Below are 18270 nucleotides of genomic sequence, written 5' to 3' on the forward strand. Positions count from 1 at the left end.
ACTATTACCAAGGTATTTATCAGATAATATAAAGTAATTTAAAGTAACACTTTTTTTTACCACATATTTACTAGTTTGTCATTTTTTGGTTAATTTATACATATTGTATACTTTTGTATTTATTAAAGCTATAAAAGTCCTCAATAATTTTACTCGCCTATTTTTTTTTTTTACAACATAATATTTGGTAATTTTTGTTGTGCATAGGTATTTAGTCATTTTTTGGGCACAAATGCATGTATATTTGTGTATTTTATAGAGTTAGAAGTCCTAAGCCAAATAATAATTATAAAAACTGACAATATTTGTTTCCATATTTTTTAACTTGCAAATATTAGCCAAAAATATATTTTTGTATATTGAAAACATGGTGATGAAAACATCAAAAATAGGCCAGTATAGACTAACAGGTTTGGCTTTGCTGCATGTGCATAAAGATATTGTTATATCCATTGATTAAATAATCAAAAATTTGTCAAAATGAAAAAAAGAAATTTGGAATTTATTATTTGACTACTTACCAATATTATGTTTTCTACTTAGATATTTATTAAATAAAGTTACCTATCTTAATTGTTTTTGAAAGTTTTAAAAAGTAATTAATAGGTACTATTCCTACTATGATTATTTGTTTTTTTTACACAGGATTCAGACTGAAGGTACAATTTTAATATAGGAACTATTTGTGTTGTTATTATTAATACTTATTTTATATGCAGTAGATTTTAAATATATTTATTGAGTAAATATTTAATTCAATTTGGTACTTGTATTTTTATTTATTCACTTGAATGCGTAACAGGAATATGAGCATGGGTAGGTAATGAGTTATAAATTATTTTTAAGTTTGTATTAAAGGAAAATTAGTTTTGCTCTCCCCCTCCATGGCCTCGACTAAAATACGCCCTTGTTTCAGATAAAAGTCGGTTAAGTCCAGTTTATTAAAAAACTAAGTGTTTGTTATTTTTTAGACTGGACAGCTGACGGTCGTCCCAGGGACTACTGACGGAGCACGATTCGATTTGTGTGTGAGTCACTATAATAACTTGCGTGTTACGAAATGGAGTGTTGGTTGTATACATTTGAAAACCATGATAAATCATCATATTTCGAAAAACTATAATTTGTTCAAAGTATTAGGTATATATACTACATTGGATCGGTTAAAAAAAATCGATAAGGTAAAACGGTCAAGTTTTCAAGTGATATTCATGAAATGTTCATAAAAATGATTTGTTCGACCGAAAGAGTTTGTAACGAAAAAGCCAAAGGAAACTTGTACTTTATCGGAAAAATAACCAATCGAATAACTATCCATTTAAATTGTTACCTTCAGTGCACGGTTTTGGATTTAACGATACGTCCGCATAAGAGCGCTGGCGGCGAAAAAAAACACGGAAAGATGTGATTTGGTCGAAACACCAATACGTTTTTCGCTTCGCTCAATGTCTCAGATAAAAATGTGGTCAACGGTACGAGGATGCGTGCGCGAGAGAATTTTTTTTCTTTATTTTTCCATTACGTGCGTGTGTGCGTGTGTTGTGCGCTTTCCTCGGGTCAATAATTTATTCACTGGTTTTGTTGTTCTCCGGCCGTCGAAATCGAAAAGCTTTCGCATGCTTTGCCAAACACTCGGACAGCGGATGACCGCAGAGGGTGGTTATTGGTAGTATCTAGGGAACTTGGGCCCGTTGACCGCCGCGGCCCGGGTTGGGTAGTAGGAGAACGACGACGACGACCGCGGGCGCCACTTCCTCCGGTGGCGGTTGGTTCGCAGTCGACGGCACGACCACGACAACGCGTCCGTCGTGATCGATCCGCCTCGGCTCACGGCCATCTCGACGATCATCACGGCCACGGCTACGGCCACCGAAAGCCCGAACACCACCATTAAGCCGTGCACGTGACCGATGGTCACGCCGATGCTGTCCGCCTCCGTGTACGTTCGGTCCTTGAACGCCCGGGACAACCATTTCTTTTGCAAATAGTCCGCTATGCCGTTGGTGAACAGCGACACTAATCTGTGACAGATGGCACCGCAGTGTCATAAATACAAGATCTGTGGGGGTAGGGGTGGGGGTGGAGAGAAGGGCCTATCCGAACCGGGATGTCGATCATTGTACGTGAATGTTTTAGGAGTAGTCGTTGGAAATCCATTCGATTATTACGCATCATGATTTCGCGAGTACGTCGGAGCAGCGGGATTAACGATTTTTAGTTTCTTGTTTGTGTTAAGCTTTTTTTAACCGAGTTGAAGCAACGTTTTTTAAAACATAGATTCTTTAATCGCGCAACGGTGCAACGGATCCAACGTTAAACTTTTAATGTTGAACAAAATCCATTAGCTATTAGATATAGTTAGATGTTAATCGATATTTACATACTCGTTGATTGTACCGCGAGTTATGTTCGATAAAAAATGATGTGTACACGAGGAGGTTTGATTAAACGTTGTTCAATTGTTAAGTTGAAAAAATCGCTTTAAGTGTTTTTTAACAGGACATTCACGATTTACGGTATTGATGCAAAATCTTGCTGTTATAACAATTTAATAAACTCCTAAACTATGTATTTATACGCGGCTGGAAAATCGATTTATTTGAACTCATTAAGTTAATATTTATGAAATCAGAAGTTAAATATAAAGGTTAAATATAAATAGTTTTAACTTATTTACAACGTTTAAATAAATCACCTTCACGCGAAGAAAAATAGATTGCATAAATATTCGTATAAAAATAGGTTAGTGTAGTAACTTAATTAGTACTTATCTAGTACTTAATTAGTATTAAAATTTAATTAACTGAAAAACAATTCGAGGTTTTGGAACAAAATTAGCATTCCGAGTTAAAAATTATAAATAATAAATGACATAATACATCTTATAATTCTCGTTTTGCGATCCAATTAAATTCAAGTAAATTTTAATCCTTCAACTACTTTATATCCAGTACTGCACACATGTAAATATACATTTTTTTTATGCAATACTTTTGAAAGATGGAGGGATTGAGTTAAACTCAGGACGAAAGAAAAATGTAAATCTAATAACAAAGGAGGTGGAATAAATAGCAATACTTTTCCCCAGGGGGTCAAGGGAGACATAAAGGAACATAGTCATTTCACCTCCAATGTCGTTTAAAAAACGTCCACTTATACAATATCACCAACATTCTTTAACTAATTTGGTGACATACGGAACGTTCAAAATGATTAAGTGCGGTAGTCTTTTCTATTTACTTTTGCCACTTTAAGGATTGTTTGTTTTGGATTACGAGATTGATATTTTAGTTATTTAACGATATGTATAGAATTAATGCACGGATACATCTAGATAATTTAAAGTATGGTCAGTAATAAATTATTAATGAAAATGAATGTATTATACCGTCAATGATTAATTTTAGTCAAAACGTAATCATTTACTAGCTAATGTTAAGATTTACACTGTATCACACTCAATTGAAGTTAACAGTATCAAATTTTTTTTTTTTTTTCAGGGCCGTATTTAGGGAGAAGCTATTGTACTTTAGCAGGGTACTGTTGCCCCGGGTGGCTGAATATGAGAGGGTGGCTAATTTTTTTATATTTTCAATATTTAATGATCTAATATTTTTGAAGTAAAACTTCTTTACAAAATAAAAAGTGTATCTAAAAAAAAAATATATATCGCCAATCACGGCATCACGGCATACACACACACACAAATACACACACATACTCGGCAACGGTCGAGTATTGTTGATAGATCCAAAGATTTACAAACAATCTATCCTTATGTTGACATTCCACTTAGAATATTTTTGTGTGCACCAGCAACGAATTGTTCTTCAGAAAGATCTTTTTCAATCCACAGAAATTTGTATTTGGTATAATGAGACGTTTTTTATTATTGCTTACTGGTGTCAAATTCCTAAATACAGCCCTGCATGAATGTTCCCTAAACTATAATTATTTTATAATTATTTTAATCGTCTCCAGGAAAAATGATTAAATGATTTTTTTTAGTAATTCTGAAAACGTGATATGTCAAAAGGAGAAAAAAACATTAATTGGTGGATTGACGTAATAGTAAAAGTGAGGGAATATATAACGATATATCTCCTTAAAATTGTTCGCAATCATGACTCAATGTTTTTTTTCAGTGTCGATAATTTTAATTGTAAATCATGTGGAGAATTAAAATAACTTAAGTAGTTGTAAAAGTAGTATCACTTCGAATCCGAACACTGGCTTGGATAAGCTTTGAATCTGCCACTGGTTTGGAGAACAAATACCCAAGATTTGGTGTACGGTCCGTTTTTAAAACCATCCCTAGAGAATGAAACTTTAAGTCAGTACATCTATGTCGTCACATGCGATATGTACTACCTATACGCATTACAGTATTGTTGTTGAAATACCGTAGATCGATGAAAACGGTTTTTTTTCTTTACTTTAATTTTATTGTAACCATGATTTATTGTCTTGACGACCTCAATTGTTAAGTAAAACCGACGGAGATTAACTTACAAAAATACTTCTTAATAGCAAGTGAGTCGTGCACTGCGATCGGTCATAATTTAATCTGAACTGGGAACAGTTGAATTGCTCTTAGTACCCAATTCTTTATACATGAACGGTTTCATCCAGGCAAAATTGAATTATAATTGAACTGTATTCTAAGCAGGAATTAGTCAAAGTATACTAGATTTCGAAAATAACTTATTACCGATGGATGGTTCGCTTACAGATACTCGCAATGTCATAGTTCGGATATTATAGAAAATAATCCTTTTTTTAACCCAATTTCGAAAATGATATTTTTATATTCCTATGCCCATTAAACGAAATAAAATAAATGCAGTTCGATCTCACTCGAAAATACAATAAACAGTCCAGTTGATGGCTCTAAGACCTTGGATTACCTGCATATGAGGTTTTATCCAAATATATTTTATTAATATTGATCAATCTGAATAAATCGCATTTAGTTAAAACTCGTTCTTCAGTTTCGTTATAAATGAAAAAAAAATAACGTAGCTGTAAAAACAATTATTGAACACTTTATTATTATTTTTGATGATAATAAATTTAGTTCTAACCATTGACGACTGTACAAGGATTCCAATTCGGATCTAGAGACTCGTGGAACATACCATAAATACGTAGCCTAACCCTATCTAGCGGATGTATTGCTGTGTCGTCAAAGCCAGCCGACGAGCAATGGATCGCGCTTGTACATTCATGTTACATATATACTTTTTATGAAACAAATAGCCTATTTTATTAATATCGTGTCACGAAAAGTTATTATCAATATTAGAGCAAGAATATTCGTAGAACATTTCATTGTTGTAACAATGTGGACGAAAAATACAACACTTCGCTATTTTTCAAGTATTACGAAGAACGCAGTCCTGTAATGTATTCAAAACAATTAAGTGTATTGATATTATTTTACAATCGAAACTACTCAAAAAGTTTAAATAAAAGTATCTGCAAAATCCTATTCAACATTTTGGTAGTTAAACAATATAGTTGAAACAACGGAATGGGTCTATGTCGTATGAGCAAGTACATAATTTTAATTTAAAATTTTCTTCAACAACATTAATTATGCATCACGCCTTTGCGGAGACCACCACGATCATATGGTTCAACATTATTCGATACATTTCACTATAGTTATTTTATCATCTAAGTAACGTATGAAAAAATACGATGAAAAAAAAATTTATTGTATTAAAATGGTGTTTCTGAGAGAATACTTGGTTAACTATTTTGTCAAATTTTTATATTATTATTTTTTTTTATAAATTTATAATTTATTTTTATTTCAATATATTTTACTTGTTTCACTAGAAATAAGAAATCTGTAACAAAAAAAAAAAAAATGTATTAAACGCTCTAGGAAAATTATTAAAAATGTATAATTCAGTGAAGAAATTTAATTTAATAAATAACAGCTATTAACTATAATTAAATTAAATTACTACAGGCATGAAGTCAAACAAGTAAATCGTATAGGTAGTGGATATATATTATAAAGTTAACAATTTAAAAAAAATGCTAACTCAAAATAGCAAAGTATTAGATTTATAAGTATTTTAGTAATAATAAGTGTTAAGACAATAAATTCTGTGAAATTGATTGATCGCTAATATTGTACAGAATGCAAATAAAAATAAAAACCTCACCATCATAACACATATTTTATATTTTAAACTTTTTTTTTTATTTCTGTGTATTAATCTAAAATTGAACTAATGGTCTATTATTAATATAAAATATTAAATTTATGGTTTAGTAAGGAAAGGCAACCTAAAAATACTCAATAAACGATACCTCTCTCTGCTCGTTGTGTCTATACTTTACATTTTGAAGTTAATAAACAGTTAATCCTAGCCTATTAGATTGGATCGAAAATAATAATGTTTATAAACTGAAATTATAGGGTGCCATATGAAAACCGATCGTTTGTAGAGGGAAAAGAAGAAATACAATTGTTAAGGTTAAAAAAAAATACAAATACTGTGGTTAAAAATGTTCCATCAACAATAATTTCTATTACCAATGTTTTCTTAGACGTGACACGGTTTGGTTTAAAAAATTTGTTTTTAAGTACATTACCATGAAATGTTCGTAGTGAATAGAAACAGTTTTATGCGCATGGCGCGCCATGGCGCAATAAAAATATGTTATATTTATCTACTGATTGTGTTACTAATTTATTTTTTACCTCTTTTGAAAATAATGGCTAATCAGTACTAGTCATTACATAGTATTTAGATGAAAAGCATACCAAATAAGTATTAATTTTTCTGTGAATACTGTTTAGAAATTTTATGTTCTTCCGGAGTGATGAACGACGTGATTTTAGTAATGAAAAATATTGTTTTTGTTATATTGATTATCACTAGCTAGATAGTTTGAAAGTATTTTAGATTTTAGGAAAACTAACTTCGCAGTAACTGCAATGTTGAACAACTTTCGTTAATACATGAACAACTAACTTTTTACTCAACTAGTTCCTTGTTTTTCTTTTTCAGTACACATTTCGCCGAAAACTATCTGAAATTCAGTTAGTTTAAGCTAGATAAACACGGTGTAATGTGTTAATGTATTATGCATGTGCCGTGGAAAAGTCTGTTCGATGTACGTACTTCTTGCTTCTTTATTTCCTACGGGTTAATTAAATCGATCAATCATTTTTATTGTTGTAGCCGTTATAGGTGGTTTTATAGTTCTCGTAAATTTCCGTGACACATGATTATTGTCAGTTGCATACTCCACAACTTGTAAGGAAAAAATTCTATATATATATATATATATATATATATATATATATATATATATATATATATATTTATGTATATAGCTAAAATTTATCAGAGTAAAGCGTATCATGTATAACTATAAAAAAAAATAATGGATAAATTTCCACGAACCCCGGAGACGTTAAAATTATCGATAATCTGCGGAAAATTAATGTAACATATCCATTCAAGCGTATCTTATGTATGGATAATAAATAAATAATAATAATAACTTGTAAATTTACTGGGACGAATCAATCGCACTGTCATAGGTGTAACTAGGGGACTTGGAGGGAGGCTAAGCTCCCCCAATATGAATTTTAGCCCCCCCTGTCAAAGTTCTTAGTCTTGCTAATGGTAGCTACATTTTTAATTTTAATTTATAATATCGTTTTATTTTTTTTTTTATTAATATCTAGGAAAAATATTTATTTTTTTTGGTTATACGTATCATTGTAATACAATTATTAATAACTTGTGGTAACAATTAAGGAGTAACGAAATATTAATGAAATTGACTCAAAATCAGAAATTTTAGTTGCAAAAAATTGTCATGACAATCAATTGGAAAATATTAACAATCAAGAACTTTTAAAGCAACTAAAAAATCTGAAAAATCTGTTTTTCCAAATTTATACAAAATGCTACATTTAGCGCTTGCAGTTCCAACAAGATCCGCATCTTGTGAAAGAACATTCTCGCAATGCGTCGAATAAAACACCTACATAAGTTCAACTATATTATCAAATCGATTTTCCAAGTTAGCACTCATAGCAATTGAGAGAGATTTGTAAAACACTCTAAACAAAGAAGACATTTTAAATAAATTTGCCAATACTGAGCGGAGGCTTAAGCTGTAATAGTTATAAAATTCCTTTAGGTTTTTAATTTTTAAGAAAATTTAACTTGTATCTAAAATAATACTTAATAAATATGTTAATATTTTAACGTTTATCTTAATATCACATTTTTTATTATCTGTCTTATACATTGTTTATTAATAAATTAATATTATAATTTAATAATGAATATTACTTGAGGAACGAATTTGGGGAGTGTGGGGGCAGATCCGCCCACATTTTTTACTTGTTTTAAATATGTAAGGGCTGAAGTCCCTCCTAATTTTAGGATCTAGTTACGCCTATGTGGACTGTAGGGAGAAAAACCAATAGCCCGAGAAATACTTACGAACAAGTTCTTACATTATTATCAATACTGTAATCTATGATTGGACTTGTCAAAACCGTTCCTATGTATGTAACATTTAACGTGTACGCAACAATACTAAATATTTTGACTTTGTTTCGCAAGCCTTAAGAAATGTCAAATTTACATAAAACGTTTACGGATACATAGATCGTTGAAAAAATAAGTATCTACCTATCAATGGTTAATAAGTACTAAACCCGTCTGCTATGGTAATCATTATTTCTAATTTTATTTTGCGGGGCTTATCAATTGCGAAGTAGAATCCCAAATACTTATATGGGATTTGAAGAAACTAGATATATCGATGAAAATACATTTCGCTCTCATCACTATTAGTTCGTCCTCGAAATCGACTATCGCAATTGATTGAACTTACATCGAAACGAGTGAGAATCCTTTGATGTTCTAAAAAACATGATCAAAAGGATCCACGGCTCTTGGTCGCGGTTCGGGACAAAAAATAATTTTCGGAGTAGACCCTGAGAGCCGGGAGAAGGTCCGTCCACGTCAACCACCTACAGGGATGTTAAACGTGCGACGATTCCGAGCTGTACCAAGCTTGCCCGCAGCTACGCGTTGGATATGACCCACTCCGTTAAGCACCCCCGTACATTTATCATAAGAACCTTTTAAAAAAAAAATTTCAGCGTATACGTTACATTTGGTTCATCTTCGACGTGTAAGGGGATCCCTTGGTAGTCAACAGAGACGCGTAGGCGACCGCGTGCCGCCCGGCCAATGAGACCACCCGGCAACCGTTCTGTGCGGCCATGGCCCTAGCCATCACGTTTGGTGTCTCCAGCACCAGCACGTTTTGATCGCTACACACGGTCTTGGCCATCACTTCGATGTTCCCGTTTTCGTACTGCGGACATGGCGGCTCGTTCAAAAGTCCTCTCCACTTTTCCATCAACATCACGTCCGTCTCCTTCGCCTGCATCGTAATTATGACAACACCGTTGGTTTTTTTTTTTAACGTCCAACCGTGGTTACGATTGGTCGCAACATTAATGTGCACGTGGTAATGGGACAATGAGTTTAAAGTCAAGCAGTGAGTGAAATGGAAAGCGCAATGCGAAAAGCGGACGAAGGACGATCGAGATCCGCCAATCAATCGTTATATGGTGCACACACGGGTTTCATGAATTCAGAAATCGTCCTCAGGATTTTTCGGGCCTGGGGCAATAAATTCGGCGCCCCATCTATCATCGCATTAGTATATGAGTAAGATAAAAAAATATACACTAAGTTTGCAACATTTTGGTAAGTATCAGTGGCGCATGTAAGTTTTCATTTCGGAGGGCGCAGATTATGTATTTGATTTTTGGGTGGAAAGGAAGGAGAAAGCACACTATACAGAAAATAAAAACTTAAATGCTGTCACATCGATACTTGTGATAACGAATTTCTACGTAAATTCAGATAAAACTATGCTGCCATTCTTCAAACTACGGCAATGACCGTAATAAATGATAAACATATTTATTTAGAACAGTGGTTCTCAAACTGTGGTACGCGTACCCCTTGGGATACTCGACATTTTTTAAAGGGTACAAGTCTGGCCAACAAACTTTTAAATTTAAATAGTGGAAAAAACTCCAAAATTCAAGTTAACATTTGCGAATTTCAGGCTTAAATAAACTAACCGTTTATTTCATCATTGATTAAACGCATCTGTTGCTATACCAAGTACACAGTCGAATATATTAAAATTATATTGGCACGACATTAAGCTATGCTAGGGTTGCCAATCGTATTACATTGGACAGGACTGTCCAACATTTGTTTGATTTGTCCTACGTTCAACAATGCTATAAACTTTTTATATGTCAATGATGATTGAGGCAATCATCATGCATGAAAAGTGCCGCATACAAGGGAGGATGTGGGGATCAGATCCCCCCCCCAGGCTCTTTTTTGAATGTTTATAATAATGTTCTTAGTGTGAGGGCGTTAGAAACGTAAAAAAAAATGAATGATAAAATAAAAATAATGACTTGTTTGAAAACGATCCCTCCCCAAATACAAAAGTTATGTATACGCCAATGTGCATGTATAATAATAAAATATATAACCTTGAACAGCAGATATGCAAAGCTTGAGCGTCTCACGCAAAGTACGTGCGTTTTCATTCTGGCCACAGAGTCCAACGTCGGAATGGCTAAGCCGGACTTGTCGACGGTCAACCGGGAAAAAAGCACAGCCGAGTACGACGTGCTGATGCACAGTCCGAACAGCAACGTGACCCACGACACGACACGCACGGAACAAGCGTTGGTGTTGACGGTGTGAAGTCCTCGGAACAAAAGTAATTATTATTATTGTTATTACTATTATTATTAATAACAATAGTGATATACTATATTCTACAACGACGAATTCGGATGAGAAATATTGACAGTTCGTCTGAGGAGGTCTTCAATCAAAAGACAGAGATTCTATATTTGTGATATTGTAATTCTGTCACGGGGAAACGTGAAACAATCGAATAAAGATTTATCGTACAACTGGTCAAACATCAAAATTGTCATTTTTATTGCACTACTATTTTTATTGTTCTATCTCATAATTAGTATAATACATTATGATATGGATTTACACGTCTCATTTGTGTATTTAACGATTTTTAAATCTTCAAATAATTTTGGTTATAATATTTCGTCTGCTATAAATGTGGTTTTAATATTGTCGAATCACCCATAAAAAAAAACCCACCTTTTGAATAAAGGAAACGTATCAAATAAATCGTTCAAATAAATATGCATGTGAATACCATTGGCATTACTTCGGGAAGGGGGGGACTCGTGTATTCGCAACAGTCATAAGTTCATTTATTCCTAAGTCGGCACATTATCAAAATACAAATAAATCATTTATAATGATAAGTTGTAAATCAGAAAAACGAGACGTTTACTTTTCGGGTACTCGCGTACAAAGTAAAAATCATTATATTTTTGAACTGAGTTGACGTTTCCCTCGCCCCACGTTAATCGTCATTTTGGTAAAATGAGCCGCCGAGCAGACGATTTAACAAGAGCACGCCTACCGCCCTATTCTAGAAAAAACTGAAATTACGCCACTGAAATATACATATCATAATTGCGGCGATCATCGTAGACAGAAAAAAAAAAGATAATTATTTTTATTGTGGTTTGGATGTAACATTGTATTGTTAAAGGTACCTTGACTGCAAATCGATCCCCACACGACGAAGAAATAAGATGTCAGGCTGAGAGATTCGTCCGCCGTGTCATCAGTCGACATATTGGAAAAGTGTCTGAGGAAATAAAAAAACACTCATATTAGTAATTCAATGTCGGAAATCGAATTGACGTGCCACGGTAAATATAAAATGTACGTACATTTTTTCACGAAGAACCAACGCAATATTACTAGCGACGAATATTAAAATGCGCCGAGCGTATTTTCTACAAAAACTATTACCTACCCAAGACGAATTTGAAGGAAAAAGTACATAATTAGATTTCGAGTAAGCAGATGTCGACGAGTCTTCACATACCACGTAGCTTATACGCGAATAAATTCAAGGTCGCCGAAAACTACTAGTGATATAATATATTGATTACAATCTTAAATGCTATTTTCCGATATTCCATAAATATTTCCAACAAATAGAAAAATAAATGGAAAATAATGACTATTACTCATATTCCTATAGCAAGCATTATTATTTTTTTGCTAGTAAAACCAATGATTTCGTTTATGACGTACATTTTTATCTCTCACTATTTTACTAAATTGTAAAAATGCAGAATATTTGATTAGAAAATTGTTTTTAAAAAAATGGATGTAGTTTAAAATATATTAAAATTAGGTATTTAAGTGAAACGGTATTTTTTTTTCTAACCGTTTAAATGTTGTTTTTGTTAACATTTGTTTAATTGTTTTTACAAAATAATTATCTACGTACATATTTTTAAAATATAATTGTATTTACTATAGTGTATTTGTTACATGATCTACTTGTTACGAACACATAAAATCCTTAAATATTATATAAATGTTACACCAGAAATTCTTAATCTTTTTCGGATCATAGACCCCTTAAAGATAAAAAGTACGGTCACGGCATCTCTTTCCACTTCAAAAAGGAAATAATTGATTTTTTTCTAATATATTAAAACCGATCACTATTATTTATTGTCTTATAGTATTTATGGTACTATATATATAGTATTATATACTATAGTATTTATGTTATTATTTATGGTAATAATTTATTTTGGCTAAGAAATCAGTACTGTTTTTTTTTCAATGCTATAAATATTATCTTATCATTGCCTTCGAACGTATAAATGTAAGGCTTCTTAAACAACAAGCGAACAAAGAGCTTCAAAAATTTGGTATTTTATGGGCCGTTCATAAATACAATAAAGGTAATTTCTTAAGGTTATTTCTTCGAGGAAAAAAGACAAATTTAAAAAGAAAAACCCGGAATTTTAAACGGTCAGGTGACAAATGCAGGCGTGGGATCGATGCTCAAGTTAGTAGCATGGAACCTATAAGATCCTGGTACAAAGCTCGCGGTCTTCATAGAGGGGTGAAAAACATTGCGTTTACACACACGCTCACATAGCGAGGGCACTTGCATACGCAACACGTACTGTATAGTACAAAGGTCCACAGTACACACTATTGATTTTACCCCACTCCGTATGCATGTTTCAGACCCAGTGTATACAAACGTTAGCAAAGGTTACATTTGCATATACAAACTCGAATAAATTTCTTACGATCAGGAACGCTACCACTTGAAACGAATGACCAATTCGATGTGAATACGATTGTAAGCGGTTTATTCACCCTTAAACCGCTCGGCAATGGTCATTTGGGATTTTCGGTAAAACTTTTAAAAACTTTTCGTGCTTGTTAAGCTCTGTAGAAAAATGTAGTTTTTCGTGCATGCTACAATCGACAATTACTGTTTTATTTGAATATAATATAGATGATTCGAACTCGAAGTGGGAATAAAATAAAATAAAATTATAATTTATTTGATGATAAACTAAAAAAAAAAAAAAATAATTTAATTTAAGTTATCTTATTTAAGTAGATCCGACTATATTAGTTTTATATACACGTTTCAATGTGATAGGAACAATGCTGCTTTAATAATGTCGTTGCGGTGGGTTTTATTTGAACCCTGTTTTAAACGTTTCTGTAGGTGCTGACCGTATTTGAATCAATGCATTTTGTGGTTTTGTGGTGAAATTTAGGTGTTCCATGAGATTCACAAGTATTATAAATCGAAAATCATTCTAATATGCATCATGGATGTGACGTAAAAATATTTTTCTTACAGTTATCGTAATTTTCCATTCCATGATGACTGTTTAATATATAAAACTCGTAATTACTTTTTACTTCAAACAATTGTTTTGCTCCTAACGGTAATGAAACTTTTACAGTATCTGCACACGTAACGTGTTCAAATTAAAATAGTCGATTGCCAATCAGCACACGGATTACAATATTTTAAGTTATTTGAAGTTTTGATGAAACGTCTATATTGAGATTAACATTTATTCAACTATCTTGTGTAGAACAGCGGCCAAATTTAAATTATTTGTCTACAAGACCTATCGAGACTTACGGGACTGCAGGCTTGTTAATAATTCTATACACCTTTTAAAATAAGAAAAAAAAAACCAATTAAATATGTTGTACACATTTTTGACTGCGCATGTTATACACACCGTTACTGCGCGTGTCGTTCCACGTCGCATACGTTTCAACTAAAATCAAATACTTTTCTGTTTTTAATTTCGATAGAATTTCCCGAAACGTAATCGTTGGAGTGGTTTCGCGCCTACGGATCCGATTCGGAAAACCGTAAGTGCCCGGACGTCAGCGTAGCAGTGTCAAGCCGGTAGACGTATATTTTTCGATCGTCCGAACGTCATTGGTCGTAGCACGTGCACGTTAGGTTATGAGAAACGTGTCGAAGGTAGAAAAAAAAACGTCGATAATGCAGTGGGTTACCTATATGATTACACAACTAGTCGACTGTCCGGACGGTAATTACGCGCACGCTATGCGGTAGCAGATAGACGGGAATCGCAGCGCATCAATAGCGCATAGTACAATACTGAACACGGATCCCTGCCCATAACGGCGAGCTTTTTTATTATGAATGATTATACCACACCATTGCAGCACGTGCACCAGGGGCGGATATTGGGAGAGGGCAAGTCAGCCGACCTACAGTTAATGTTTTTGTTGACAAGATCGACCTGTCGGAGACTTTTTATATTTCTCGAGTGCCTATAGGAGAATTAAACACCAAACTGGGGCAAATGCCTCGATTACCATCCTCCGAACGACGTCACCGGTTTAATTGCACAGTAAATTAACACATCTCTATAGCACGCGAGAATCTATTCTTCTGATGCTATTGCATTGTATTAACGTACACGTACCGTTAAATTTTAAAAAGATACAAACGTAAGGTAGGAGGGAGGTTGTACGATTAATGAAAAATGTTAAAACGTTTGACCTGCACCCGAACCTGGTTTTCGCGACGAACCACATGCACATGACGATCAGGAACATGGTCAATACGAACGCTATCCATACTTCCGGACTCCAGGTGACCAAGTACGACATCGAAGTGGCCCGGTTGGCGGTATACTTCGAGTACAACTCGTACCTGCACAATGAAGACAATTAATTATTAATGTTATTATATCGCACAGTGAAATGTTGTGCGCGCGGTGGTGGTGATGGTCAGTGCTGTGACTAGATTACTCGAGGGCTGTTTGCAAATCAAAATCTTGAGGTTCCTAATCATTATACAATGCAATAATCCAGAAAGATGCGGAGCAAGGGGTATTAGTAAAGTTAATAAATAACATTTGGTTTCATTTAAATAAATCGTACGTTGATATTTTCATGCCGGTCATTGGACTTTTGAGGCCCCGTGATAAAATATGAGACCCGAGGTCTGTGTGCAGTGTACACTTTGCACCAGTGGCGTATTTATGGGGGGGGGGGCGAGGATATCCTGGGCCCCCTCCGAAATGAAAAACACCATTGTTAAAGATCGTTATTTTTAACATTAATATGTCTTAATGCTGGGGGTTTCCGAAAATTTGTCACAACACTGAGAATGTTGCTTAGGTATGCGATAATTTAAAATTTAATATTTATAATATATGTTTATTCTTTTAAGAAAATATGTGGTGAATTTTGAGTGACTCTAATAAAAAATTTGTTTATTATAATATTTTTATACTTTTAAAAATAATAAATCATTATAAAAATTGAGTTTCTTATTTCCAGTGTTGGGAATAAATAATGCAAAATTTATCTAGATAAAGATAATAGATAAAAAAATTAAAATATCTAGATAAAGATAAAAGATAATTTCATTTTTATCTAGATAAAAAAAAAGATATTTTCAAAAAATTTTATTTTTTGGTCAATATTTCATATTCTAATAATATCTATGAAGACTCAATTATAATCATTATTATCAATAGGTACCTAGGTATTTAATGTTTATTGTAGTAATATAGTGTGCTATTAAGCAGTATTTATATATAATGTACAATATTTAATGATAGTTAATCACTAAAATTTTATACAAAAAAAAAAAAATGAAAATTACTTTGAACGTATCAGGATGAATACAGAATACATAAAAAATTATTTTAAGTTAACAAAATTTTTTTCCATATAATATTAATTTGATGATTTTCATTATTCTATAAGTAGTTACGACTTTAGGGGTTCCAAGAGTGAAGTAATAACTATTCAACGTATGAGTGACATGTGTATACTAAAATCAAATACCTACTATATTTGGAACTTTCGTGGAAAAATAAGAAATTAAGTTTAAAATATCAAAAATATTTTCGCGACATGAAAATAAAAACAAAATGTCATACAAAGAAATAATAATTACTCATTAATAATACATGAATATAAAATCTATATGTATGAAAGAAAATCAGGTTAGTTACAGAATTTATAATTCAAGAACAACTGGACCGATTTTGATCTCTGGTTTGTTGGATTCGTCTCCGTACAAGAATAAAAATAACTCTAATCTTGGCAAGAATATGGACAGTTATCTAGATAAAATTATCTAGAAAAGTAAAAATTTTATCTTAGATAAGTAATTAGATAACTTAGCGTTATTTATCTAGATAAGATAAAAGATGACAAAAAATATATCTAGATAAGTCCCAACACTGCTTATTTCTCTGATGGTGTAAAGACAGTCGAGAAGTATTATAGTGTTAAAGTAATTTTTTTCCTAAAAGTGTGCTTCCTCCTTCTCTTCCACCCAAAAATCAAATACGTAATCGGCCCCCTCCGAAATGAAAATCTATATACTCCACTGCTCTGGACACCCGGTTTTTACGGCACTGGTGGTGGTGGATGATTGCTTTTTGTGAGTAACGATTCGGCACGATAGAGCAGTGATGGGAATTATTCGACCATTCGAATATCAGTATTCGATGCTACGATACAATACGTAACGAAAATTATTCATTGAAGTTTTCGCACAACACAAAACGTGTAATAATAATAGGTATTGTAGCATCGAATACTGATATTCGAACAATTCAATTATTCGAATATACACTACGTCTCTTCGATAGAGATCAATAATCCATTTATACAAGTATAACAGCTGAAAAGCTTAGGTCCTCCGATTTCGTCGAACTAATATTCGATGGCTGAATCGTATTCGATCGTGTCGTCATCACACAGTTGTTCTATCGAAAATATTTTTAAGTCCACAATATTTGCCGTGCTTATTTTCAGTTGAATTTTACCGGTTCGTTACCTACCGATAATACTCGTAATACGATATAATAAGAATGTGTTTTAATCATGACGATCGCACACTCATCTCGGCCGGATCAGTAATCATACGGTCAAAAATGTGTTCATTAAAAATTTAAAATTTTCTGTTGTCGATGATATTTTAGAAAAGCTTAAATATCTATGAAAATATGTATTATTATATTTATATTATTCACAAGTAGTTTTATATTTAAATTTTTATCGAACCACCAATGGTACATCAAAGTTTCTAATTCTGAGCAGGGGCGAACGAAGGAAAATAATTCGACGGAGGTTTTAAAAAAATGTAGGTCAGGTCATTTATTGTATAACATATTTTCTGATATTTCGGTGAAGGGGTTGGACTCCCACCCTATGTTCGCACCTAACTCTGACACGTATATTATATTGTAATGCATAAATAATATTTCGTAGAAACAAGTTGTAAAAGTGAAAGAATTTCAATTCAAAACGAAGATATCTAAATACGATTATTTTTTTACTGCATCAAAATATTTGTTCGACATTGGTCATTGGTATAATTATTTTGAAATGGCAAGGGAAACCCTATAATTATTCCCTTTGGGCTACTATAATTTTGAAGCAGTTAAAATATCAAATAAAAGATATAAAAAAATTATAAGAACCTATATTATTTAACATCTACTATATTTATTGCGAGAACGATTTTGCATCACACACGCACGCAATGGAACGGCAAAATATCGTTTGCGTACGGCCAGCCGCGTAGTATCTGCAGATTTTCTGGGGTCCTTAACTGAGGATCCTTTTAACTTCTAACTTTTTGTACTTGCTTCGGCAGTACATATACTAAATTGGGTCCTTAACTTAAGATCGTTTAAATAAATCTCGAACAAAATATTAAATGTTTTGAAAACGGTATAGGTACCCATAACATTGATTAAATATACATAAATGGTGAAAT

At 32.9% G+C, this 18270-nt stretch overlaps 1 protein-coding gene across 1 annotated transcript in view; it reads right to left on the reverse strand.

Moving 5' to 3' along the window:
• Positions 1-728: 728 nt before the first annotated feature.
• LOC112684870 overlaps positions 729-18270 on the reverse strand; it is a 29792-nt gene continuing 12250 nt past the window's right edge. The window contains exons 3-7 of the mRNA XM_025556586.1: positions 15037-15177; positions 11690-11784; positions 10583-10803; positions 9167-9441; positions 729-2021 (exon numbers count right to left, since the gene is read on the reverse strand). Coding sequence (XP_025412371.1) covers positions 1661-2021; positions 9167-9441; positions 10583-10803; positions 11690-11784; positions 15037-15177 — 1093 coding nt within the window. The 3' untranslated portion in view covers positions 729-1660. The remainder of the gene's footprint in view (positions 2022-9166; positions 9442-10582; positions 10804-11689; positions 11785-15036; positions 15178-18270) is intronic.

This window comes from Sipha flava, unplaced genomic scaffold, assembly GCF_003268045.1.
Source record: "Sipha flava isolate LNK unplaced genomic scaffold, YSA_version1 258_pilon_pilon, whole genome shotgun sequence".
Taxonomy (NCBI): Eukaryota; Metazoa; Arthropoda; class Insecta; order Hemiptera; family Aphididae; genus Sipha; species Sipha flava.